Here is a 25,793-nt window from a genome sequence, read left to right as displayed (position 1 = left end):
TGTTTGCTCATTTTAAAATCAGGCTATTTGTGGGGCACCTCGATGGCTCAGTTGGTTAAGCATCTGACTTTGGCTCAGGTCACGGTCTTGTGGTTCGTGGGTTTGAGTCCCGTGTTGAGTCAGCTGTGCTGACGGCTCAGAGCCTGGAGCCTGCTTCAGATTCTGTGACTCCCTCTCTTTGCTCCTCCTTCCCTGCTTGTGCTCTGACTCTCTCTGTGTCTCAAAAAAATAAACATTAAAAATTTTTTTTTTTTTTAATCAGGCTATTTGTATTTTGTTGTTGAGTTGTAGGAGTTCTTTATATATTCTGGATATTTACCCCTTATCAGATTCGTGATTTGCAAATATTCTATTCTGTGGGTTGCCTTTTCACTGTTAACTGTGTTTTTTTTTCCCAGAAATTTTAAATTTTGATGCAGTCCAGTTTACCTGTTTTTACTTTTGTTGTCATATCCATTAAACTGTTGTCAAATCCAGTGCCATGAAGATTTTCCTCAATGTTCTCTTAAAGACTTTTGTAATTTTAGTTTTTACATTTAGGTCTTTGATCCATTTTTGAATTAATTTTTGTATAAGGTCTGGGTTAGGGTCCAACTTCATTCTTTTGCATGTGATATACAGTTTTCCCAGTACTATTTGTTGAAAAACCATCCTTTCCCACTAAATGGTCTTGACACCCTTGTCGAAAATCAGTTGACCATATGTGTGAGGGTTTCTTTCTAGTCCATTGTTCTTTATGTTTGTTCTTATGCCCATATTGTTTTAATTATTGTGGCTTTGTAGTTAGTTTCAAAGTTGGGAAGTGTGGGTTCTCCAGCTTTATTCCTTTACAAGATTATTTTGGTTATTCAGGGCCCCTTGTGATTCCGTATAAAAATAAGGATCTGCTTTTCCATTTCTGCCAAAAAGGCTGTTGGACTTTTGATGGGGATTATATTGAATTTATAGATTGCTTGGGTAATACTGACATCTTAATGATGTTAAGTCTTCCTATCTATGAGTATGATTGTCTTTTCATTTATTTAGATCTTGCTTGATTTCTTTCAGCAGTGTGTTCAGCATAAAATCTTAAGTCCTTGGTTAGATTCATTCCTAAGTATTTTATTGGAATTGCTTTTTTAGTTTTCTCTTCAAGTTATTCATCCCTGGTGTATAAAAACAGAGTTGATTTTTATTCTTGTATCTGACAACTTTGCTGAAGTTTGGAAAGTTTTTGGAAACTTTTTTTGGAAATGATCTACTTTTTTTCATGGAACAATGAATGATCCACTTTTAGCATTTCCCAAATGGCTACCCACTTGTCCCTGCACTATTATTAAAAGAGCCATTGTTATCTACCATTAACATAAGTTAATTCCTCTATAGTTGGTATGTAGGCTTGCTAACTGTGACTTAAAATCCAGAAGCATTAAAAGAAAAGGTTGATAAATTTCACTAAGTTAAATTCTTGCATAACAAAAAAAAAATCCCGTAAATAAAAGTTTTTCAAAGAGAAACTGGGGGAAAATATTCATAATATATACCCATAAAAAGGACAATACTTTTTATATTTAAATAGCTTTTAAAATTTGAGGGACAAAAGCTTTTCAGGTTGCAGTGCCAGGCAGTGAGGAGCTCTTGCCCCACTGGTAGCTATGTAGTCCAAGGGCCCTCTACAGTCCATGCAGGTCCTTGGACACAGGAAGGTGGCCAGTGCACATCCTGGTGCATTGCAAACAGGGCAATGGCCTTATTCAGGTGAATGGACAGTCCCTGGAGATGATCCATCAGTGCACACTACAGTACAAGCTGCTGGAACCTGTTGTGCTTCTGGGCAAGGAATGATTTCCTGGGGTGGATGTCTGAGTCTGCGTGAACAGTGGTAGTTACGTGGTCCAGGTTTGCACAGTTCACCAGTACCAGCTCCAAAGCCCTGGTGTACTTATTACTAGAAATATGTGGATGAGGCTTCCAAGAAGGAGCTCACAGACATCCCCATCCAGTATGAGTGGACCCTGCTGGTGGTAGTGGATCCCCATTGCAGCAAATCCAAAAAGTTTGGAGGCTCTGGTACCCATACTTCCTACCAGAAATCCTATTGATAAGCCCATTGTGAAGATCAGAGTTCACCTTGGTAATAAACAGTGGTTGTGAGATTTAAGGTTTTGAAATAAAACAAAACAAAAAATTTGAGTTTGGGACAGAGTTCCAAAAACCTGTTGTAAAAATGTGAATCAGACATGAAGGGACAACTCAAAAAAGTAAGACATAGCAATGGCCTAAAGTATATGAAAAAAGTTCAAATTCACTCATAATTATAGAAATGCAAATTAAAATAATACCTATCAATGACAAAAATTTTAAAATATGACCGTATACTTCGTTGGTGAAGCTGTGAAGATATGGATACTCCTATACATTGCTGTTGAGAGTGTGAATTGTTACAATCCTTTGGAAGGGAAATTTGGTAATACCTAAAAATATGTATTTGTTAATTTTTTGACCATTTCTGGGATTTTACCATGAAGATACACCTCCAACAATATAAAAATGCATACATACAAGATACTCACTGCATCAAAGTAGTGTAATGTAATTGCAAAATGTTGGAAACAGTCTAAATGCCCATACATAGCAAAGTGATTAAACTATGGTATGTCCATGCAGTGGAATAATGGAGCTGTAAAAAAAGAATGAGAATTATCTATATCAATTGATACGAAGTGTTGCCAGGATAATATGCTGTTAAGTGACAAAAGTAAAGCACAGGAGTATCCATAGTATACTATTCTTTTGTGTAAGAAAGAAGGAGATAATAAGACAGTACATACACATCTGCTCATTTGTATAGAATCCGTACTGGGAGGATAAACTGGAAACTAAAGTGATTGGTAACCTATAGGGGGTAGGTGGGAAAGGGGTGCATAAAAGTGGGGTGATGGGAACTAGGTGTCAGGAATGAGGAAGGAGTGACATTAAAGGGGATGGAGGAAGAAAACAGCTTTATTCCAAGTTTTTTTCGAAAATAACATCTTCACCGGATACCGTAATGTTAAAAAGAACTGCACATTAATGCTGTAATCTAGTCAGTAAATGTATTTCTTACAGGGCCATAGATCAGCAATTCTGAAACTGCCTTATGTGTGTACTCAAACTGAACAAATAGGTAAATGTTTTAAATAACAAGAACTGGGTTCTCATAAATAAAGAAAAGAGAAGGCTAAAATGAACTCTGTTGGTTTGGGTTTGGTTTGGTATCTGAGATATCAATATATGTGTGGGTTGTTATGCATGTTTCCTACCAATGTCCACTGAGAGTGACTAAAAGGTATGACACCCCAATAGTAATGAATAAACCTAGGATCCAGTTTTTTATTTCTAAGTAAATATTTTATTTCCTCAAATAAAAGGAACCAGGGCTCCTTGGAGAAGTTGTTGATTCTAGGACTGAGAGAAAATACTAAAGGTGCCTGGGACACCTTGATGTGTGCCAGGTAATAACAAAATGCTTTTAAAAAGGCAGGGGGATATTGTTGAAAAAACATGGGAGTCAACCGGAAAGAGTTCTAATGGCCGAAGCTGGAGCAATTTGAGGAAAAGAAATAATGAAATCACTGGATTATAATTCATAGAATAATGTAAATATCCATGAGTCCATACTGATACAGATAAAAAAAATGGGGAAAATGAACAATTCTCGCTTATAGTAAAATTCCAATTAAAACTGTGGAAAGATGTAAGATATGAGGAAAATAGAAAAGAAATATTAGCTAAACACAGTAATAATTATTGTAGACAAGATCCACCAACTGATTGTAAAATTAGTGAGTGAAAATTTGAGAAGTAAAACTCATATAGATTCAAAGAATGTCCCCCAAAGTATATCTTCATTAATCACAAAGGGAAAGATAGTAAATTTATCAGAATGAAACCTGCTAAAATTTATCTTAATAAATCGCTTAATAAATGATCAAGGTGAACATCACAATAATAAAACATATTGATATCATGAAACCCATGATGTGATGCACTGGGAAGGATTCATCATTTCTGTGTACTCTTGCCAAAATGTATAACCTTAGTCCAGTCATCAGCCAAACCCAAATGAGATATATTTGACAGAGTAAACCAATCAGTAGTCTTTAAGAGTCATGATCACGAAAAATAAGGGAAGACTGTAGCATTGTCAGAGATTGGAAGAAACAAGATATGACAACTAAATATAATGTGGGAGTTTTTTCTTTCACAATGGCCTGTTCTTGCTGAATGAAATCTATTTCTTTGTTTTCTCTTTGAACATTAAAGGCATGTTTCAAAATGTCATATTCTAACATCTTAAAATGTCTGTTTTAGATTGTTCCATTATTTGTATATAGTTCTGAGATGAAGAGTATGAATTCTATTCATGTGTCCCTTCCCCACTGTGCTCTTTTAATGTTTCCCACTTTTTTGCATTTGGGAAATTCTCTATTGCTTTTGGATTTAGCTCTGTATTAAAACAAGTTTTGTTTTTTGGTTATATCTCAATTAGTATGTCTGAAGTGGGATGTTATGCTTCTTGCATTTATTAAATCTACTATATTGATGGAAAACCTTTCTCCCCTATTCCTGTTCCATTTATGAACAATAGGGTAATTGCTTTCAGTGTATTAGGGACTAAATAAAGTTACTCACTTTCCTAATATTTATCATGTAGTTAAATATATGGGGTGCTTTTTTGTTTTTTGGTAACTATTTTATGGTTGAGGTCAGAATTTTTTTCTGCTTTTGTAATAGATTATTGACTTATTTGAAATAGTTTAGAACTTAAGTGAGGGTAGAAAGGAATAGAAACCTTTTCCATTTCCACTTTGCCATCTTGGAAGCGTAGGGGAGGAAAAAGGCAGAAAAGTTAGTATTGGAGGAATATGTACTTACAAAGGGCTGGAATTAAAGCTGCTGAAAAGGAAAACTTCCCCCTTCTTACCGCAAGATATTCCCAGATTTGAATTCTGCTGAACCTTTCTCTCTCTCTGTAACCCTTTGGTAGGTTTAGGTCACATGTATGTTATGGTTATAGTTTTAAAAAGTACACTGTACAGTGGACCCTAGTGCCATTTAAATACATGACTGCCAGGGGAAATGTGAACTTAGGCAAACAGTTCTTTCATATACCTAAAATACTATTTATATTCATTTACACCAAAATTAAGTATGAAGCCAAAGAAAGTGAAACAGAGAGGTGAAAGAAGAAAAATTCCGTAGTAAATAAGGATTTAGAATGTGTAAAGAATGTGTGAAGTAGCATTCAGATCATGTGAAACAGGGAAGAGGAACACCTAAAAATACTCTGTCAGAAAACATAAGAAACAGGTATTTATCAACCCATTATGGGAGATTTTTTTTCTAAGCATTAAACTTATCTGAAATCTTAATTTGATAGTAGAGAAAAAATTGTGTGGCATTGAGTTCCTAGATTTAAAAGCACAACTTATATTTTAGTTCAAAATCATTTCTTTTATGGTAATGCTTATAAAATTACTGGAAATTTTGTTCCTACTGTAAAGTCATCTGCCTGATATAAACTGATGGCAGCAGAACACAGTGATAAAAAACGTGTGTTCTCCAGATGAAATTTCTGATATTTGATTGGTAAAGTTGATATCAGGTCTGTTTTCAGGTGTGTTGTTTAGTATTCGTAATGATATTATGGTATTCAGTTTTCTTTGATGGCTGAGTTTTTATTGTTTATTTCTTCCACAGAAGTGGACTGTACCATATCTTTGAAAGATTTGCGAATACTGTTTTTATATGAATTTAAACTAGGACATAGTGCAGCCACAGCAAGTAGAAACATCAATTCTGTCTTTGGAGAAGGCTCTGTTAGTGAAAGGACTATCCGGTGGTGGTTTGAAAAATTTCGTTCTGGGGATCTGAGTCTGAAAAATGAGCCTCGAGGGAGACCCAAATCTGTTTTAAATGAAGATCAATTGAGAGCCATGGTGGAAGCTAACCCCAAAATGGCAATTCGAGGCCTTGCAGCAGACTTAGGAGTTTCTGCTACAACAATTTCTCGACATCTGGCTGCAATAGGAAAGGTGAAAAAGTTGGACAAATGGGTAGGTACCACACCAACTGATGGATGATCATATATGGAGATGATTAGAGATGTGCTCATACCTTAGGATTTGAAAGAGCAGAGACCTATTCTGGAGAGGATCATAAGCTTTGACAAAAAATGAAAGTGGTCTGGACAATGGTTGGATGTTGATGAAGTTCCCAAACGCGTTAAAACTATCACTGCAACCAAAATGAAGGTTCTAGTAATGATGGTGATCTGCAGAGAGAATATTTATTACTTTTAGCCCAGGCAAAACTAACAGTAGCATCTTATTGTCAAGAAGTTGAAATTATGTATAAAAATAGATTTAAAAGCACTCTGCATTGGTTAACAGACATGGACCTATACTTTTCCATGACAACATTTGACTACTGAAATTGCAGACCACCATAGGGAATAACTGAATTGGGCCAAGAACTTTTGCCACATCCATCACTTTCAACAGATTACCACCTTTTTCATCATTTGGAAGTCTAAGAAACAGAACATTCTCCAATAGAGAACAGTAATTGAAGGATTTGAATAAGTGTTAACAATGCTGAACTTTATTAATATGTAATTTAGTATTTGGAAAAATTTATCATTTTGGGAAAGCAGTTATTGCTAGCAGCACATATTTTGATTGAATGAAACTTTTCTTTTTCTGAAAAATATAACATTTTCATTTTTATATAAAGGCAGTTTCATATGGTTCAACCTAATATCTTCCCAGACCCTGGCAGAACATGAAGACTGAAAGGTACCTAATGTACTGGAAAACTACAAGCTACCCCTGAGTTTTGGGCTTCTTCATTGGAGGAATGTAGAGCAACCCAGAGTGTATATATGTTTGAAAGATGCTTAGGAGTCAGCCATGCAAATATCTGGGTATAAAGAAGGTTTTAGAGAGATGAACAGCCTCAACAGAAACTTTCAGGCTCTGAGAAAATATTTTTTGAATAAAGAAATGAAAGCATGTTTCTAACACCAAAAGCCATGAACACAATAGACATGGCACAGTGGTGCTTTTGAGTGGTAGTACTTACTGTCACACAACCAATCCCTTTCATATGTTTTCCATTCTTACTCTTTATTTTTAAAAAAGTGTAAGTGGCCTGTCAGAGACCATAATTAATGGGCTCTTTATGATTTTATAGCTAGATTGCAGTTACTCCTTGTGGCTTCCAGGGATTAAGTTGGCATAAAGATAACTGATGGTCCTCTTCCTGCCTTTCTCCCTCCTGACAACTTGCTGTGTCTATCCTATGAAGGAGAGTTAGGGAATCCTAAAAGCTAAGAGGTGAGAGAAGGACATCCTGGAATGGATCTTACTTGAAGAGAGAGACAGAAAGAGGGAAGAAGGGAGACAATTGGAGGGAAAGATGGAATGGAAATTACCTAAAGTAGAATTGACTGTGAGCTAAAAGATTAAAGACCATGGGATGCATTACTATAAATTAAAAATAAAGATGTCCCTTTCTTTGGGTAACAGTCCTGCGCTATGACAGAGGCTTTGTGAGCAGAGTGCCTTTCAGTTCTAATTTACTCCCCTGGCTGGATGCCCTGGTCTGGAGTCACCTACTTATTTTACTGCCCCATCCTTGGATTGTCAAGGAATCTATTGAGTGTTTTTGTGGACTCTTGCTTACTCTCAAGAGAGAATGAAGCCTGAGATTTAGCTCAGACTGATAAGGTAACCAGGCTAAAACCAGAAGTATGGGAAGGACTTTATATGAAAGGCAGCAAGTACAAGGGTGAGGTCAAATGGTCACAGAGGGTTGCCCAATGTGAAAGAAAGTGGTGTTGTATAGTTACTTAGTCTGAGTAGTAGTTGCTTTATGGCCATTCATCCTTTCCTCAATTCTCAGACCCCTTGTCAGACTTCAGAGTTGGATCCTAGACTTTTGTCTAAAACAGTTGGTGGATATCCTTGTTCAGCCCAAATGAGTGGTTTGGGGATGGGTAGGCAACCCAAAAAGAAGCAGTGAAATGTGATGAGACATGGAAAGGAGCAGTTATAGAATGTTCAGTTATCCTAGCAATCATCACCTCCAAGAAGGGGTGTAGACTTGAGAGGCAGAAATGGGTCCTGGATTGAGTTGTGTCTTTACTACTATTAGTATATTTTGGTTATGTGAGATGGCAAGTACCCTTTTTGCTTAAACCGTTTTGGAGAGCTGGGCTATTTTGGCAGAAGAAAGATTCCTGACTGATACTCTCCCCTGAGCCTTACTAAACTGTAAAATGAAGTTCATGATACCACCTTGCAGGGGTTGGGGATCAAGAGGGACAATGTAAAGCACAGGCATGGAGTAGATGCCCAATAAGTAGTATTTAATACTATGAAAAGTAAAAGCAGAAGAAACAAAGTAAGGTGTGTGGGATACCTCTGGAGGCCCCTCTGTGTCCACGGTAGCCAGTTGGGGTGAGTTCAGTGCTCACTGAGGCCGGTGCCTGGCTTGGACTGTCCAGAGGTACCCAGCTGTAGAAGAGGGATGACTTCTTCAGTCACTTTGAGCCTGTGGCTTTTCTGTAGTAAGTAGCAACTACAACTTTTTTTTTTTTTTAAGATTATTTTGAGAGAGATGTGTGAGACCACAAGTGGGGGAAAGGCAGAGAGAGAGGGAGAGAGAGAATCCCAAGCAGCTAACAGTGCAGAGTCCAACACGAGGCTCCATCTCACAAACTGTACGATCATGACCTGAGCCAAAATCAAGAGTTGAACACTCAACTGACTGAGCCACCTACGTGCCCTGGAACTACAGCTTTAAATTTATAACTGGAAGCTATATTAGATTTTCAAGAAAAATGAGAAATTTTATACACATAAAGTCCTGCCAAGCATCCCATCTTATTCTCCTTTCCTAGGGAAAAAAAAAAAGAAAAAAAAGCTTTAAGAGGTTCCTTGGTAGAAACTTTGGTTTGAGTGTCAAAGGAGTGAGATGGAAGCTGCTACATCTCACCTCCCTGCCATTCCCTGGCTTGGGTCCTTATTACAAAAGGAAATATGAAGTGGCTTTGAGTCACTTACGTGACTCTTGATCTTAGGGTCATGAGTTAGAGCCCTGTGTTGGGGGTAGAGTTTACTTAAAACAAAAAAACAAAGTGGCTCTGAATAGCCATTTTGGTTTATTAAGTACGTAGTAACCGTTATTAAAGAAGCTCCTGCCTGGTCTGATTGCTTATTGTGAGACTAGAGCACCTACAGTTACTTTAATAGCATGCATAAAAGATCTTGGGTAAAGTTAGAGATAGGATCAAAAGCCAGTGCAAAGTAGACTGTTCCAGGACCTGTCAGTAGGTTGGACTCTCTCTTCTTTCTGTTGGTGCTTTGGCCACAGAGCTTCCTTTCACTTCCTTTTATCTCAGCTAATTTGTCCATGCTGCTACTGTTCTTCACCTTATTAACTCTACCTGTCATGCACATTTCCCCCAGGATGTCTTACCTGATTACCCCACCCCACTACAGGTCAGGTCCCCTTGTCAATGGCTTTAGAGCCCCAGTATGGTTCCTTCGTAACTGTGATCACAGTAGTTACATGTTTATTGGTGTGATAGTATATGTTTGTCATCTTCTCTGTTGATTATAAGATTCACAACAGCAGGGACTTTTTTCCTCACAAGATTATACCCCCATCAAGAGCACAAGGTCCAGCACATGGTAGGTACCTAGTAAATGTTTATTAAATGAATAAGTGTTAGGGCCAGTGTCATTCACTTTATAGAAAATCCTTGTTTTGGTATCAGTGTAAGTAAGGAATATGTGGATAAGACATAATTGAAAACCTAATGAACAGTGGCTTAAATACGTAGGTTTTGTTTCCTGTAACTTATGAACATTTTCAAACATAAAAACAAAATACCTGAATTTTACAGTGAACACCTGTATGCCAGCCACCTAAATTGACATTACTTTACTTTATGATTATACTTTATCACTTTACCTACCCACATAGCTATCCTTTTTTTTATGCATTTCAATGTAAAGTTGCAGGCATTAGCACATTTCACCCTTAATACTTTAGCATACATATCATTACCTAGAGTTAAATATTTGTTTAAAGTTCTTGTTCTCATAAATTTAAATTTGATAAAATGCCCAAATCTTAATTGTACTCTTCAGTATGTTTTGACAAATGCAAACACTTGTGTAATACAAATCCCTGTCGAAGATACAGACTATTACTATCATCCCAGAAAGTTCTCTCATACCCCTTTTCATTTTATCCCCACTCTTACAAGACCCCAAGAGGCAAAACAACTGCTCTGATTTTTTTTCTACCATGGAATAGTTCTGCCTGTTCTAGAATTACACAGAAGTAGAATTGTGCAGGATGTGCTCTTTTGTGTAAGGCTTCTTTTACTAAGCATAATGTTTTTGAAATTAACCCATTTTGTGTGTATCAATGTTTCATTCCTTTGAAAAGCTGATTAGTATTCCATGAAACAAATATAACAATTTATCTATTTACCTGTTTGATGGACATTTGTGGGTTTTTTTTTTTCAGTTTGAGCCTATTTTGAATAAAGCTGTTATGAATATTCTTGCACAAGTCTTTTTGTGGACATATCTTTTGTATCTTTTGGATAAATATCTAAGATTGGAAATACTGGGTCATAGGCATATGTATATATCTAGTTTTCCTAGACCTTTTCCCAAAGTGATTACACTATTTTATACCCTCCATTCTCACTAACATTTGATGTCACTCTTTTTATCTATTCTGGTGGGTGTGGAGCTGTATCTTATTTTGAGCTACTTTCCCCCTTTCACATTATAAGGAAAATAGGGAGGCAGGCTATGACTGGAGTAGGCACTTAACAGTGCTATCGGGGACCCATGCACTTTGTTCATCCTGAGTGGACTTTGATTATAGTTCTATGGATGGCTTCTGAGGTAGTCAGCCCATTGAGTGTGGGCTGGGTTTTGTGACTAGCTTAGTGACTAGAATACAGCAGAAGCAATGAGATGCCATTTTTGAGATTAAGTTATAAAAAGAGTGTGGCTTCTGTCATGATCATTCTCTCATACTTTTTGGGATTACTCATTCTAGGGAAAGCCAAATTGCTATATTGTGAGGCAGCTCACAATTGCCATGTTGTGAAGAGATGATGTGATAAGGGACAGTCTGCCAACAATCAAAAGAGTGAGTGTAGAAATAGATCTCCTTTTGGTTGAGCATTCAGATGGGATTGCAGAACCACACCTGGATTCCTAACCCAGAGAAACCGAGGTAATGTTTGTTGTTCTGAGCCACCAAGTTTTGGGGTACTTTGTTATGTAACAATAGGTAACTAATATGACACCTCATTGTCTCATCCTAAGATGGCTTTTTGTACCTTCAGGGTCTCTTGTTCATGCCCCAGACAGTAAGAAAAAGTATGAAGGGCAAAGGACAAAGAGTTTTTTTTTAATATGAATCTGTTCATTTAAAAAAAAAAAATTAACCTTTATTTATTTTTGCAAGAAATAGAGCAGAAGCAGGAGAGGGGCAGAGAGAGGGAGACAGAATCAGAAGCAGGCTCCAAGCTCCGAGCCGTCAGCACAGAGCCTGACGCGGGGCTGGAACCCACAAGTGGTGAGATCATGACCTGAGCCAAAGTTGGACGCTCAGCCGACTGAGCCACCCAGGCGCCCCGAATCTGTTCATTTTTATCAGGAACTCAGAACCTTTCCAGAAAATCCCACCTCAGCAGACTTTGGTTTATATCTTTTTGGCCAGATAACGCCACTCAGCAGACTGGTTTGTATCTTACTGACCAGATAACTCCACATGACCACTTTTAGCTAGAAGGCATCTAGAGAGAAGCAGGGACCTAGATGGAGTTTGTGTCAGCCAACTGTCAGTGTCTGCCACATTAACCATTTTGGAAACCCCATAGAGTTAAAGACATTAAAAGACCTCTTCATTAACACCTACCCCAGCCAAGTGAGCTTTTGAGGAAATTTCCAGGAAAAGGAAATGAAACTTTCAGAAAACTCCTCAGGGCTTGGATTGCAGGGCCTAGGTTTCTGATTCGTGTCCCACCCCATTCTTGGAAAACTGCAGCACTATCTTCCATGGCTCCTTCTAGTCCTCCAGTCCTTTGCAATAGATACTTCAGACCTATCCTGGAAATACTTCTGATAACTCTCTGCCACAGCAAAATGGCTTCTCAAGTTTTGCTAACATTATGGCCTTCATATTTTTTTAGTCCCTCTCCTCTCCTTTAGTGACCTTTCTTTTCTCCTGTCTCAGGTCTGATAACTTAAATTTTGCTGGACCAATCATTCTCAAATTCAAATCGAATCGTGTTACTCCAACTTAAAACCCTTATTGCCCCATTGTCCTCAGGATGAATCCTGAACTTCTTCCCATGGTAGCGAAGACCCTGCATAACTGGATATAGCACACCTCCCCAGCACTTTGCCCTGCACTTGGTATTCCCACACCAAATTGCTTACTTTCTCTGCCCCATCTGCCTGAGACCTCCACTTGACATCCTTAGGGATTCAGCTGTGGAGATGACTTTTCTAGAAAGCTTTCTAGGACTTCTAACTCCCTCAACAGTGGGGCAGGTGACCTCTTAAGTAGCTCAGTAGTTGTTACAAATTCTTTTCCCTTTATGGGGGAAAAGGCCATACCAGGTTGATCTAGTAGAAATTTCAAATAATATGAATTGAATGGATATATGAATGATAGGGAATGAAAAATAAGTCTTCCTATTCCTGCTGTCCATTTCCTTTTCTCCAGTTTCTCAATACATATTCAAGTATAAATACATTTTCATATTATTTTTATAAGGTGTTCTGTACCTTGTTTTTCCAATTAACACTTGTTTTAAAATTTTTTCTTAATATTTATTTTTGAGAAAGCACAAGCAGGAGAGGGGCAGAGAGATGGAGACAAAGAATTCGAAGCAGACTTCAGGCCCTGAGCTGTCAGCACAGAGCCCTACGCAGAGCTTGAACTCATGAACCTTGAGATCATGACCTAAGCCGAAGTTGGATGCTTAAGGTGCTCCAACACTGTATTTTGGAGACCATTATATCACTTCATACAGATCTATCTCATTCTTTAAAGAACTGCAGCGATATTCTGTTGCGTGCATGCCTTAATTTGCCCAAGCAATTTGTTGTCCTACACCTGGACTGTTTCTGATTTTCTCTGACAAGCAGAGACGCAAAGTGCAATATCTTTGCACAAATGGATTTGAGTACAGGTGGAAAATATCTTTTCCACTATTAGGGGTGAATTGCTAGATTATGGGGCTAGGTCAATGGCTATGTGGATTTAAAATTTTGGTATGAAGTTCTAAATAGTCAACCGATTTACTCTTCCTATCAACCGCCCAGTTCTGCTGTATTCTAATATTAGGCCATGTACCACAGTAGTCTGCATATTTTTTGAGGGCAGGCACTTCCTAGTATTCACATTTGTCTGGCTGGCAGAATTAGCTTTCAATATTTGAGTTAACGTTGAATTTTGTATCTCTTAGCGCCGATTCTAGGCTTGACATACAGCAGACTCAGCAGGTGTCTATTACAATTCCTCAATAATTAGAGTGGCTAACGTTCACTGAAGTGTATTAAATGCCGCGACTTGCGCTAAGCGCGCTTTCTCTTCCACCACTTTCACTCACGATCTTCTTCCTCCCGGGGGGAGGGGGTGTCCAGCACCACGACCCGCCTTATCTGTGCATTCGTTGGCCGATCCCGACGCCCGTTACTGCTGAGCCACGCCCAAGCCACGCCCCCACGCATTCCGCAGGGCCAGGAGAAGGCGTTGGTCATTGCGGACCTTCGAGACCGTCTCTTCTCGTGAGAATCTGGACACGCTCGAACACCGGCGCCGTGAGTGTGGGAGCGAGTCTCGCGGGCCCGCGGAGTCGACGCCAGAGGCCTGCGGCCGCTGCTGGTGCACGCCACCGCCCTCCCTCCCCCGGCACGCAGGCTCCGTGCGAATTCGCGCACGCGCGCGCGCACCCGCCCAACCCTTGGTCTGGCCAGCAGGGACCCGCCTGGCGGAGGCAGGGCCGATGAGGTACTAGGGGAGGAGCCCGAGCTGCTGCCGCTGCCGCCGCCGCCGCCGCCGCCGTCGCCGCCGCTGCTGCCACTGCCTCCGCACCCGGAGAGGAGCATGTCTGCAACTCGAGCCAAGAAAGTGAAGATGGCCACCAAATCGTGCCCCGAGTGCGACCAACAGGTGGGCGCAGAGGACGGGGCGAGTGCGCGGGCGGGCGGCCGTTGGCTGTGGAGAGGCCGCCTCGCCGGGTTCGGGAGGCCGAGTGGACGGGCCGCTTGGGCTCGGGGGCTACAGTGGAAGCCCGGAACGGGCCGGGCTGAGCCGAGGGGGTGCCAGGGAGGCGCTCAGGGTCGCAGTCCGGCCGGTGCCCACCTGGCAGCGTCAGCCAGGCGACTGTGTGCGCGGGAGGGAGGCGTGGGTTTGTCTGGAGCCTGTCCGGACCCTCCCCGAGTCGCCTGGCCGGCTCCGGTTGACAGCGGCGGGAGTGTGGGGGCAGCGGCCCAAGTGGACGAGCACGGCCCCTTCAGCTCCCTTTCTGCCCGACGAGAATGCCCGATGTGCCCGGCTCCAGGCTCCTGGGTTCTGGCTCCGAAAGCGGCTCCTGCCACGCAGGGTTGCTTTGTTCACATAAGATGTATACAGTGAACCCCCAAAACTGTTCTGCCGCGAGCTAGGCGGAGGCTTAATGTGACAAAAGGGGCCGCAATGCAATGGTTTCAAGTTTAGGCGAATTTGGACAATTTTTTTCTTCTAAATATATATTCCTTATAGTTTTGAGGGAAATAAAAGTGAATCTTTACATTGTTTTTTGTGAAACATTATTGAATAACGCCCCCATTGAAGCCCTTGTCTTCTGGGCGCTCCTCACTTCCCCCACCCGCCCTCGTATCCGCTGTTAAAAATTTGGCGTTTCTGCTTCCAGATCTTTTAAAAAATTTGTATGTAGTTTTATGAATTTTAAATGACTTCTTTCTGCACAGAATTAATAGTGACAGCTGTAATTTTTAAAATCGCATTTTACTGTTTGTTAGTTTTATGCATGCCTCATTGTTTACTAGAATAATGGACGTTCCTCTAAGTCTTACAATCTATTGAGTTAAAACTCTCAATAAAACCATCTGAAGGCCCTTATTACATGCCAGTGTGCAGATCTGGGTGTGATTTTTTTCTTTTCTACTGAGGCAGTTTTTTCAAAATGACTACCTTTCTCCCCCCCTTTTCTTTAAAAAAAAAAATATTTTTCTTTAAAACAGGAGTAGTATGGCTCCAGTAAATAGCTGGAGAGCTTTTTAAAAAAATAACATGCTGATGTTAGTGCATTCTTTAAGAGCAATCTCGTATGTTGATCTAATCTAGTAAAAGAAAACATTACATGTTTCAGTATATTTTATGAGCAGTGATAGAAATTTAAGGAAGGAAGATTGTGTAAGGAGAATTAGTTTATTGATCTTTTGAGTTTATTGGGTATGCAGTATAAAAACAATTTAGCCATGTTTTTTGAAGTAAAGTTAAACTTCTATTCTTACCATTAAAATTTGTTAAATCTGACAAAATTGGATTTTGTGATTTAAGTCTCTTTGCTAGATAATATCAATATTTAAATCATTTCCATTTGTTCTAATGAACTGCAGTATAAGGTTTACATGGTATGCTTTATGCATTCCAGTTTTTGTAGGGCACAAGTTATTGCAAGTCTTGACCTTGTTTTACTTGGCATAATGGAATCTTTTGGGAAAAATAACCTGTTTTTAATATCCTGGTTAAAGAAAAAGGAAAGGATAATAAACTTGTTAGGAGTCCCCTTAATTGTTCAGCAAAATGTGATGAGCATTTTATTTGTAAACATACATTAATTTTGTCACACACAAAACTCCCCCCCCCCCCCAGCTGCCATTACAAAATACCATAGATAAGGTGGCTCAAACAGTAGTAATTTATTTTTTCACAGTTCTAGAGGTTGGGAGTCCCAGATCCTCGCAGAGAGTGAGCTTTCTGGTTCTGTTCTTTTTTTATAAGGGCACTAATGCCATCATGAGGGCCCCACTCTCGGGACTTTAAACCTGATTATCTAATCTCCAAATACCTTCAGATTAGGGGTTAGCATTTCAATTTATGAATTTTGGGAGGGACACGATTCAGTCCACAGCAAGCTACTATATAATTTAAAATGTTGGTTTTGTTTTTTATTCTAAATATTTAAGAGAATATAATATACATGAGGACTAATTAAAATTTTTGGTGATTTTTGGGGCTCCTGGATGGCTCAGTGAGTTAAAGGTGCCACTCTTGATTTTGGCTCAGGTCATGATTTCATGGTTTGTGAGTTCCATTCGAGCCTTGGGCTCTGCACTGACAGTGAGGCACCTGCTTGGGATTCTTTCTCTCTTTCTCTCTGCCCCTCCCCTGCACCTGTGCTCTCTCAAAAATAAATAAACATTAAAAAAAACCTTTTGGTGATTCTTAAAAATGATTTATCTTTTACTAAAAGCAACTGGATTGAAGGCAACAAAAGATTAATTTTAAATTTCTAATTATTGGAGAATACAATCTTCCAATGGTTACAAATGAGAAAAAAATTATAATCTAGAAAGCCATTTTTTAAAAAAAAAAAATTTTTTTTTTTCAACGTTTATTTTTGAGACAGAGAGAGACAGAGCATGAACAGGGGAGGGGCAGGGAGAGAGGGAGACACGGAATCTGAAACAGGCTCCAGGCTCTGAGCTGTCAGCACAGAGCCTGACGCGGGGCTCCAACTCACGGGCCGTGAGTTCATGACCTGAGCCGAAGTCGGACGCCCAACCGACCAAGCCACCCAGGCGCCCCTAGAAAGCCATTTTTTAAAAAAGTATTTATTTATTTTGAGAGAGAGTTCATGTATGCGTGTGTGGGAGGGGCATAGAGCAAGAAGGAGAGAGAAAATCCCAAGCGGGCTCTGTGCTGTCAGCACAGAGCCCGTATGTTCTGTTTCCGTGTGTGTAAAAGTTTAAAAACAGGTACAGAGATCAAGAAAGACATAGATTTTCAGTTGCTTTGTAACATACCCTTTATATCCTGTATTGAAAATACAGTTCTGAAACATCTAAACCACAATACTTTTCATTTTCGAGAGGTTTCACATCAAGTAGCTCAAACTATTGAACCATCTTGTATATAGGAATATTCAAGATTCTTATTAGTTGTCTGGTATCTTTTGTATATGTGTCTGTTTTTGCCTTAAATTTTTTTAATAAAGCAGTTTTTTTTCCATTTATAGGAAATGTTATGTGTTATGTTGCAAACGTGTCCACTGTAGGTCACTTTGGTTCTGTTAGCAAGGAAATGTAAATGAGTTCTCTGTAGTGTGGTTATTTTGAACTTTTGAAAATCAATGAAACAATATAGAACCAGGGTCTTGTTTTTGCACTTGTTTTTTTACCCGATGTGGGGCTTGAACTCGTTAACTGCAAGATCATGACCTGAGCCAAAGTCAGACACTTAACTGACTGAGCCACCCAGGGCCCCTATTTTTACCTTTTTTACTTGTAAACAATCTGAATGCACTTTACAAGGGATAAATTGATACACAATAAGTCATCAGTAAACAAACTTTAGGTTTTTTATTATTTTTTTTATTTTAAAATCCTGAGAGTATAGCATTAGAACTTTTGTTAGTATCATCTTTGTCATTACAACTGAAATTTGAAGGAAATTTAGGATTTTTTTGTTTAAAATCCAAATTGTACTATAAAAGAGCAATATTACTGAAGTCCACCCTATTTAATATTCTTTTTCTAGGATCTGGGTTTTGGTGGTGGTTGGTTGTGTTTTTATCAGAGTTGGGATTAGGGGAAGGACAACTTTCCATTTAAAAGGGACTTTAGGGTAACTTAGCTCAGGCGCATGAATGTTTCTAGTCCTAAAACATTTACTAAGGGATGAAAATCCACCTATCGATTGGTGTTTGTACATTCTTTATCCCAAAGGCAAATGTACATGTCTCACTTAAGTGCAGCCCTCTGTTAATTCTGGATATGGGTTGATATATTATTCTTGTGTATAAGACAGAGACCTAAATTTATATTTGTTCGGTTTTAGTGACTGGAAGAATATGCTTGCTGAGTAGCAAAAGACCTTTTGAACAAGAAAATCATGTTTCTGTGTTTTTTGGATAGCACTAATTTAAAATAGTTTACAGTACAGTGAATTACCTTAATAGTGTAAGTGTAAAGGAAATGAGTCAGTACCTTTGAGTTTGATTTCTGTGAAGATGTGAAATTTTAAAATGACAAACATCTATTTTGGGTACATTTTACAGTAGTAAAAAATGTAACATTACATTTTCTGTCCTGGTTTGAAAGAATCTCATCATATTCTTGATAAAGCATGCTGTTTGAGCTATCTGGAGTTCGATTATTTTTATAGGATTCATTGTGATTTTTCTGAAATTGCAAACTAGAGATCCTTTGTTTAGTATTTTCATGTAAAAAAAATTCTATCAAAATATTAATTTAGCTTAATCAGATCAAGTATTTATATTTTAGACCATGAAGCATTTTTCATATATATGGATAAAAAGCTTTATAATTGTAGCTAAGCTTTCACACAGGCAAAACAATGGGCAAATGGAATTTATCTTGAAAAGTAAATTACAATTTTCTGACCATAATTATTCTGAGTACTTTTTATTGAGATTACTTTCTGGTTTTTGGTGAACATGTCTTGATTTCAGGGATCATTAAGGCTAGTATTAGTGAAATGACTATGCAAAATCAAACTTTTAAAAATGATTTTTAATAATATTTGGCTTTTGAAAAATCATTATAGACTTGACATGGAGAAAGCCGCTTGTAAGTAATTTACACATTTGGAAACAGAAGGTTGGGGGCGCCTGGATGGCTCAGTCGGTAAAGCATTTGACTTTGGCTCAGGTCATGATCTCAGGGCTCATGGGTTCAGGCCCCGTGTTGGGCTCTGTGCTGACAGAGCAGAGCCTGGAGCCTGCTTCGGATTCTGTGTCTCCCTCTCTTTCTGCCCCTCCCGCTCGGGCTTGAGCGTGCTCTTTCTCTCGCTCTCTCTCTCTCTCTCTCTCAAATAAAAATATTAAAAGAAAAAAGATCCTAGATCTTGACTCCTACATTCTCTTTTGTTTGTGCTATACTTTTGCCCTTCAAAGTGATTGTTGTGAACTACTCTTTTTTGTCAGTGGCAATTGGCATCTTACCCTCTCATTTTAGAACCCGAGTCATTTTCAGTACTTTCCCTTTAAAAAAATGGTTTTAACAGAAGTATATTTGGCAGCGTTACATTAGTTTCAGGTGTACATTATAATATTTTTTTTTTAATTTTTTTTTTTTAATTTTTTTTTTTTTCAACGTTTTTTATTTATTTTTGGGACAGAGAGAGACAGAGCATGAACGGGGGAGGGGCAGAGAGAGAGGGAGACACAGAATCGGAAACAGGCTCCAGGCTCTGAGCCATCAGCCCAGAGCCCGACGCGGGGCTTGAACTCACGGACCGCGAGATCGTGACCTGGCTGAAGTCGGACGCCCAACCGACTGCGCCACCCAGGCGCCCCTATAATATTTTGATAGTATAGGTTAAGATGTGTTCACCATAAATGTAGCTACCGTCTGTCACCCTAGGAGTCTATTCCAGTACCATTGACTGTATTCCTTGTGGTGTGCCTTTCAACCCAGTGACTTTACTTTGTTCTATAATTGGAAGCCTAAACATCCCATTCTCCTTTACCCATTTTGCCCATACCCCTACCTATGCCCCACCCCAAAGGGGCCATCAATTTGTTCTCTGTATTTATGTGTCTGTTTCTGCTTTTGTTTGTTTGTTGATTTGTTTTTTGGATTCCACATATAAGTGAAATCATATGATATTTGTGTTTCTCTGACTTATTTCACTTAGCATAATATTTTCTTTTTTTTTAATGTTTGTTTATTTTTGAGAGAGAGAGAGAGAGAGAGAGGAACAGAGAGAGAAGAGAGAAAGAATCCCAACCAGGCTCTGTGCTGTCAGTGCAGAGCCCGACATGGGGCTCAAACCCATGAACTGTGAGATCATGACCTGAGCCAAAATCAAGAGTTGGACACTTTCTCGACTGAGCCACACAAGCGCCCCAGCATAATATTTTCAAGGTCCATCCATGTTGTCACAACTGGCAAAATCTCATTCTTTTTATGTCTGAGTAATACTCCTGTGTGTATGTGTGTGTGTGTCACAACTTCTTCATCCATTTATCTGTGTATGGACACTTGGGTTGGATATCTTGGCTATTGTAAATAATGCTGTAATAAACATGCCTATGTAATAAAGATGCCTATGTCTTATCAAATTAGCGTATTCCAGTCGGGCCCTCATTCTTATGCTGGGATTTCTTTAATTACTTTCTAACCATGTTCTCTTTTCTAACTGGTTCTAATAAACTGCTTTCAAACATGTATTTTATTTTATTATTTATTATTTTTTATTTTTTTTTCAATATATGAAGTTTATTGTCAAATTGGTTTCCATACAACACGCAGTGCTCATCCCAAAAGGTGCCCTCCTCAATACCCATCACCCACCCCCCCCCTCCCTCCCACCCCCCATCAACCCTCAGTTCTCAGTTTTTAAGAGTCTCTTATGCTTTGGCTCTCTTCCACTCTAACCTCTTTTTTTTTTTTTCCTTCCCCTCCCCCATGGGTTTCTGTTAAGTTTCTCAGGATCCACATAAGAGTGAAACCATATGGTATCTGTCTTTCTCTGTATGGCTTATTTCACTTAGCATAACACTCTGCAGTTCCATCCATGTTGCTACAAAGGGCCATATTTCATTCTTTCCCATTGCCACGTAGTACTCCATTGTGTATATAAACCACAATTTTTTATCCATTCATCAGTTGATGGACATTTAGGCTCTTTCCATAATTTGGCTATTGTTGAGAGTGCTGCTATAAACATTGGGGTACAAGTGCCCCTATGCATCAGTACTCCTGTATCCCTTGGGTAAATTCCTAGCAGTGCTATTGCTGGGTCATAGGGTAGGTCTATTTTTAATTTTTTGAGGAACCTCCGCACTGTTTTCCAGAGTGGCTGCACCAATTTGCATTCCCACCAACAGTGCAAGAGGGTTCCCGTTTCTCCACATCCTCGCCAGCATCTATAGTCTCCTGATTTGTTCATTTTGGCCACTCTGATTGGCGTGAGGTGATATCTGAGTGTGGTTTTGATTTGTATTTCCCTGATGAGGAATGACGTTGAGCATCTTTTCATGTGCCTGTTGGCCATCTGGATGTCTTCTTTTGAGAAGTGTCTATTCATGTTTTCTGCCCATTTCTTCACTGGGTTATTTGTTTTTTGGGTGTGGAGTTTGGTGAGCTCTTTATAGATTTTGGATACTAGCCCTTTGTCCGATATGTCATTTGCAAATATCTTTTCCCATTCTGTTGGTTGCCTTTTAGTTTTGTTGGTGGTTTCCTTTGCTGTGCAGAAGCTTTTTATCTTCATAAGGTCCCAGTAGTTCATTTTTGCTTTTAATTCCCTTGCCTTTGGGGATGTGTCAAGTAAGAAATTGCTACGACTGAGGTCAGAGAGGTCTTTTCCTGCTTTCTCCTCTAGGGTTTTGATGGTTTCCAGTCTCACATTCAGGTCCTTTATCCATTTTGAGTTTATTTTTGTGAATGGTGTGAGAAAGTGATCTAGTTTCAATCTTCTGCATGTTGGTGTCCAGTTCTCCCAGCACCATTTGTTAAAGAGACTGTCTTTTTTCCATTGGATGTTCTTTCCTGCTTTGTCAAAGATGAGTTGGCCATACATTTGTGGGTCTAGTTCTGGGGTTTCTATTCTATTCCATTGGTCTATGTGTCTGTTTTTGTGCCAATACTATGCTGTCTTGATGATGACAGCTTTGTAGTAGAGGCTAAAGTCTGGGATTGTGATGCCTCCTGCTTTGGTCTTCTTCTTCAAAATTACTTTGGCTATTCGGGGCCTTTTGTGGTTCCATATGAATTTTAGGATTGCTTGTTCTAGTTTCGAGAAGAATGCTGGTGCAATTTTGATTGGGATTGCATTGAATGTGTAGATAGCTTTGGGTAGTACTGACATTTTGACAATATTTATTCTTCCAATCCATGAGCACGGAATGTTTTTCCATTTCTTTATACCTTCTTCAATTACCTTCATAAGCTTTCTATAGTTTTCAGCATACAGATCTTTTACATCTTTGGTTAGGTTTATTCCTAGGTATTTTATGCTTCTTGGTGCAATTGTGAATGGCATCAGTTTCTTTATTTGTCTTTCTGTTGCTTCATTGTTAGTGTATAAGAATGCAACTGATTTCTGTACATTGATTTTGTATCCTGCAACTTTGCTAAATTCATGTATCAGTTCTAACAGACTTCTGGTGGAGTCTGTCGGATTTTCCATGTGTAATATCATGTCATCTGCAAAAAGTGAAAGCTTCATCTTTGCCAATTTTGATGCCTTTGATTTCCTTTTGTTGTCTGATTGCTGATGCTAGAACTTCCAACACTATGTTAAACAACAGCGGTGAGAGTGGACATCCCTGTCGTGTTCCTGATCTCAGGGAAAAAGCTCTCAGTTTTTCTCCATTGAGGACGATGTTAGCTGTGGGCTTTTCATAAATGGCTTTTATGATGTTTAAGTATGTTCCTTCTATCCCGACTTTCTCGAGGGTTTTTATTAAGAAAGGTTGCTGAATTTTGTCAAATGGCTTTTCTGCATCGATTGACAGGATCATATGGTTCTTATATTTTCTTTTATCAATGTGATGTATCACGTGGATTGATTTGCGAATGTTGAACCAGCCCTGCATCCCAGGAATGAATCCCACTTGATCATGGTGAATAATTCTTTTTATATGCTGTTGAATTCGATTTGCTAGTATCTTATTGAGAATTTTTGCATCCATATTCATCAGGGATATTGGCTCAAACATATATTTTAGAAAATACTACCTCTTATCCCACATTTTTTTCCCTTGCTCTGATTCTGTTATGGTGTTCTATGGGTCACTCTCATCAGCACATGTTTATCATGCATTTTCTATATTCATGGTATTTTAAAGCATTAGGAGAATGTAACGATGTATAGGACATAATACCAGTGTCAATTTGTTGTAAGGGGGTGGGGTTTAAATAAATCTATGATCCCTACTTCAATAATTTATCATTCAGTTCAGGAGACTACATAAACACTGAGAAGTTCAATAGAAGAATAGTAATAATACACTTTTTCTTATTTTTGTACAGGTTCCTGTTGCATGTAAATCGTGTCCCTGTGGTTACATATTTATTAGCAGAAAACTTTTAAATGCAAAACACCCAGAAAAATCACCACCTTCTACAGGTAATTGTGAAAGTTTACCACATATTTAGCTTTTTGATGTAGAAATTTAAAACTAATTTTTGTGAATTTAGTATTTACATCTCTGTTGAAGTTAAAAATTAAAACCTATTAAAGTATGCCTTTGGTTCTTATTAGCTGTTGGAAATCAGTTTATGACATTAGTTTGCCCTTCATTCCATTTAAATGTTAACTCCCTTATAATGCTGATGAATCTGTTTATTATTGGAGGATGTGTCTCGACATAGAAGAGTTTTAAAGAAGGGAGTGATCTGATCTGATTTTTACAAATTAAATAGTTTAATTAAGGTATAATTGATATTCAATAAATAGCACATATTTAAAGTGTACAGTCTGATAGGTTGTGTCATATCATTACACCTGTCATCAAAATCAAGGTAATGAAAATGTCCATCTTTCCAAAAGTTTTCTAGTTCCCCTTTGTTACTCTCTTCTTGCTACCTTCACCCCCACAAAACCACTGATGTGTTTTCTGTCACTATTCTTAGAACTTTATATAAATAGAATCATACAGTATGTACTCTTTTTTTGCCTGGCTTTCACTGAGCATAATTTAAGATTCAGCCATATTGTTGTGTTTATCAATAAGAATCAATTGCTTTTTACTACTCACTAGTAATTTTTGTATGGCTATGTGACAGTATGTTGTTTATTCACTGGTTGATGGACATTTGGTTTTACCCCCTCAGTGCTGGTAAAATTTATAACAACTTTCAAGTTTTTTTTTTTTTTTTAACTAGTAACTGGAAAAATATAACTTGATTTTGATGTGAATATAAGTTTTAGACATATTGGTTATTTTTTATAATTCTCTCATTTAGAATATCTAAAAAATAATTTTGTTGGAGTTTTACTTTCCCATTAATGTAGACAAATTGGATTTATTCAGTGAGTATATTTATTAAAAGATGAAATTTTGTTGTTTATCCTTGCGTGATATTAGAAGAGTGATGATCTCCAAATAAAAGTAAATTGATTACAAATAAATTTTGAGTGACTGCTGTATGCTAGGCATTGTTCTAAGCCTTGGGCGTAAAGTAATGAATGAAATCTGTCAAGGGAGGTTCACTGCTGTCATGGAGCTTACATTCTTGTGGGCATGAGATAGACAATGAACAAATAAAAAGGGCAGTTACTGGCTTGTGATAAATGCCTTGTAGGAAATTAAAATAGATTGCTGTCCTAGTATGTGACTAGAAGGCTACTTTTGATTGAGTGACTGGAGAAGGCCTCTCTGAGAAGGGACATTTAAACTGAGGCTGAATTGGAACAAGGGGCTAGCCCTGATAAGATCAAGAACATTCTTGACAGATGAAATAGCAAATGCAAAAATTTTAGGGCTGAAAAAATTTTGGTGTATTTTAGGAACAAAAAGGCCAGTGTGGTTGCAGTGTAGACAGTAAGAGCAGGGGAATGTGGGAGATGAGGCCAGAGGGATAGGCAGGGGCCAGATTGCATACAGTTTTGTAAACCAGAGTAAGAAGTTTTGGATTTTGTTCTTAAAATGTGAGGAGAAACTATTCCTCGGATGTGGGATGGAGTGAGGTAAAGGTAGCATGATCTGATTTGCCTTTCAGAAATAACCATTTTGGCTGTTGTCTAGAGAAAGGTGTACAAGACAGAAGTGGGCTATTGCAGTATGTTAACTGAGTGAAAATACTAAGAGAGTGGTTAGGTTATAGTAGCAGATGATTCAAGAATTATTTACATTTATGTCTGTGAGAGGTCTGCTTATTCTAGGAGTCAAGAAAATTATTTAATTCCATTTCTGCCTCTGTTTAAGTTTGTTCCCATTCATTATGAGAATAAAGGCTTTGCTGGATTAGTTATACAAGAGTCATCCAGAGAGCTTGTTAAAAATGGGTTCTCCTGGGTCATATTCTCTAAAGAGTTTGGTTCAGGTATGGAAATCCTGGAATGATTCATTCAGTAGATTTCTGGGTGGTGTGTCAACTCAGTTCTGGGTCTCCAAAATGAGTAAGACATAGTTTGTGCCCCTTAGCGGGACAAATGTGTTAATTTTTTTTATTCAACAAATATTTTTGAGCTCCTTCTGTATACCAATGGCTCAGGTGAGAAATGAGATAAAGAAGAAACCCAGCAAGGATAGAGAGAAGGGACAGATGCTGCAATTAAGGAATTGGAATCACTTGAACCAGAGGGAAGACTTTTACAGTGACTCCCAATGACTTGAATTACTGGTTAGAAAAGGAATATAAAAAGGAAGACAAGTTTTGAGGGAAAGATGAAGAATTTAGTTTTGGATGTGGTTGTGAAATATCCTTGTGGGTTATTTTTTTCCCCATTGGACATAGAGTTTGAAGCTTAGGGAATAGCCGCAACTGGAGATAAATCTCTTTTTTTATGCTTATTTA

At 38.5% G+C, this 25,793-nt stretch overlaps 2 protein-coding genes across 4 annotated transcripts in view; both read left to right on the top strand.

The window, feature by feature from the left end:
* LOC109270631 (uncharacterized) overlaps positions 1–14,175 on the top strand; it is a 61,941-nt gene extending 47,766 nt beyond the window's left edge. Inside the window, exons 5-6 of the mRNA XM_019455285.2 lie at positions 5,722–6,077; positions 13,716–14,175. Of these exons, the coding sequence (XP_019310830.2) occupies positions 5,722–6,077; positions 13,716–14,081 (722 nt within the window). The 3' untranslated portion in view covers positions 14,082–14,175. The remainder of the gene's footprint in view (positions 1–5,721; positions 6,078–13,715) is intronic.
* The window catches only part of CUNH16orf87 (chromosome unknown C16orf87 homolog), a 34,161-nt gene continuing 22,446 nt past the window's right edge, over positions 14,079–25,793 (top strand). For all 3 annotated transcript variants that reach the window (XM_053906068.1, XM_019456045.2, XM_053906066.1), the window contains exons 1-2: positions 14,079–14,244; positions 23,304–23,400. In XM_053906068.1, coding sequence (XP_053762043.1) covers positions 14,179–14,244; positions 23,304–23,400 — 163 coding nt within the window. In that variant the 5' untranslated portion in view covers positions 14,079–14,178. The remainder of the gene's footprint in view (positions 14,245–23,303; positions 23,401–25,793) is intronic.

Source organism: Panthera pardus, unplaced genomic scaffold (assembly GCF_024362965.1).
Source record: "Panthera pardus isolate Hobbes unplaced genomic scaffold, ASM2436296v1 HiC_scaffold_18, whole genome shotgun sequence".
Lineage (NCBI taxonomy): Eukaryota > Metazoa > Chordata > Mammalia > Carnivora > Felidae > Panthera > Panthera pardus.
This window is presented reverse-complemented; position numbering and strand designations above follow the sequence as displayed.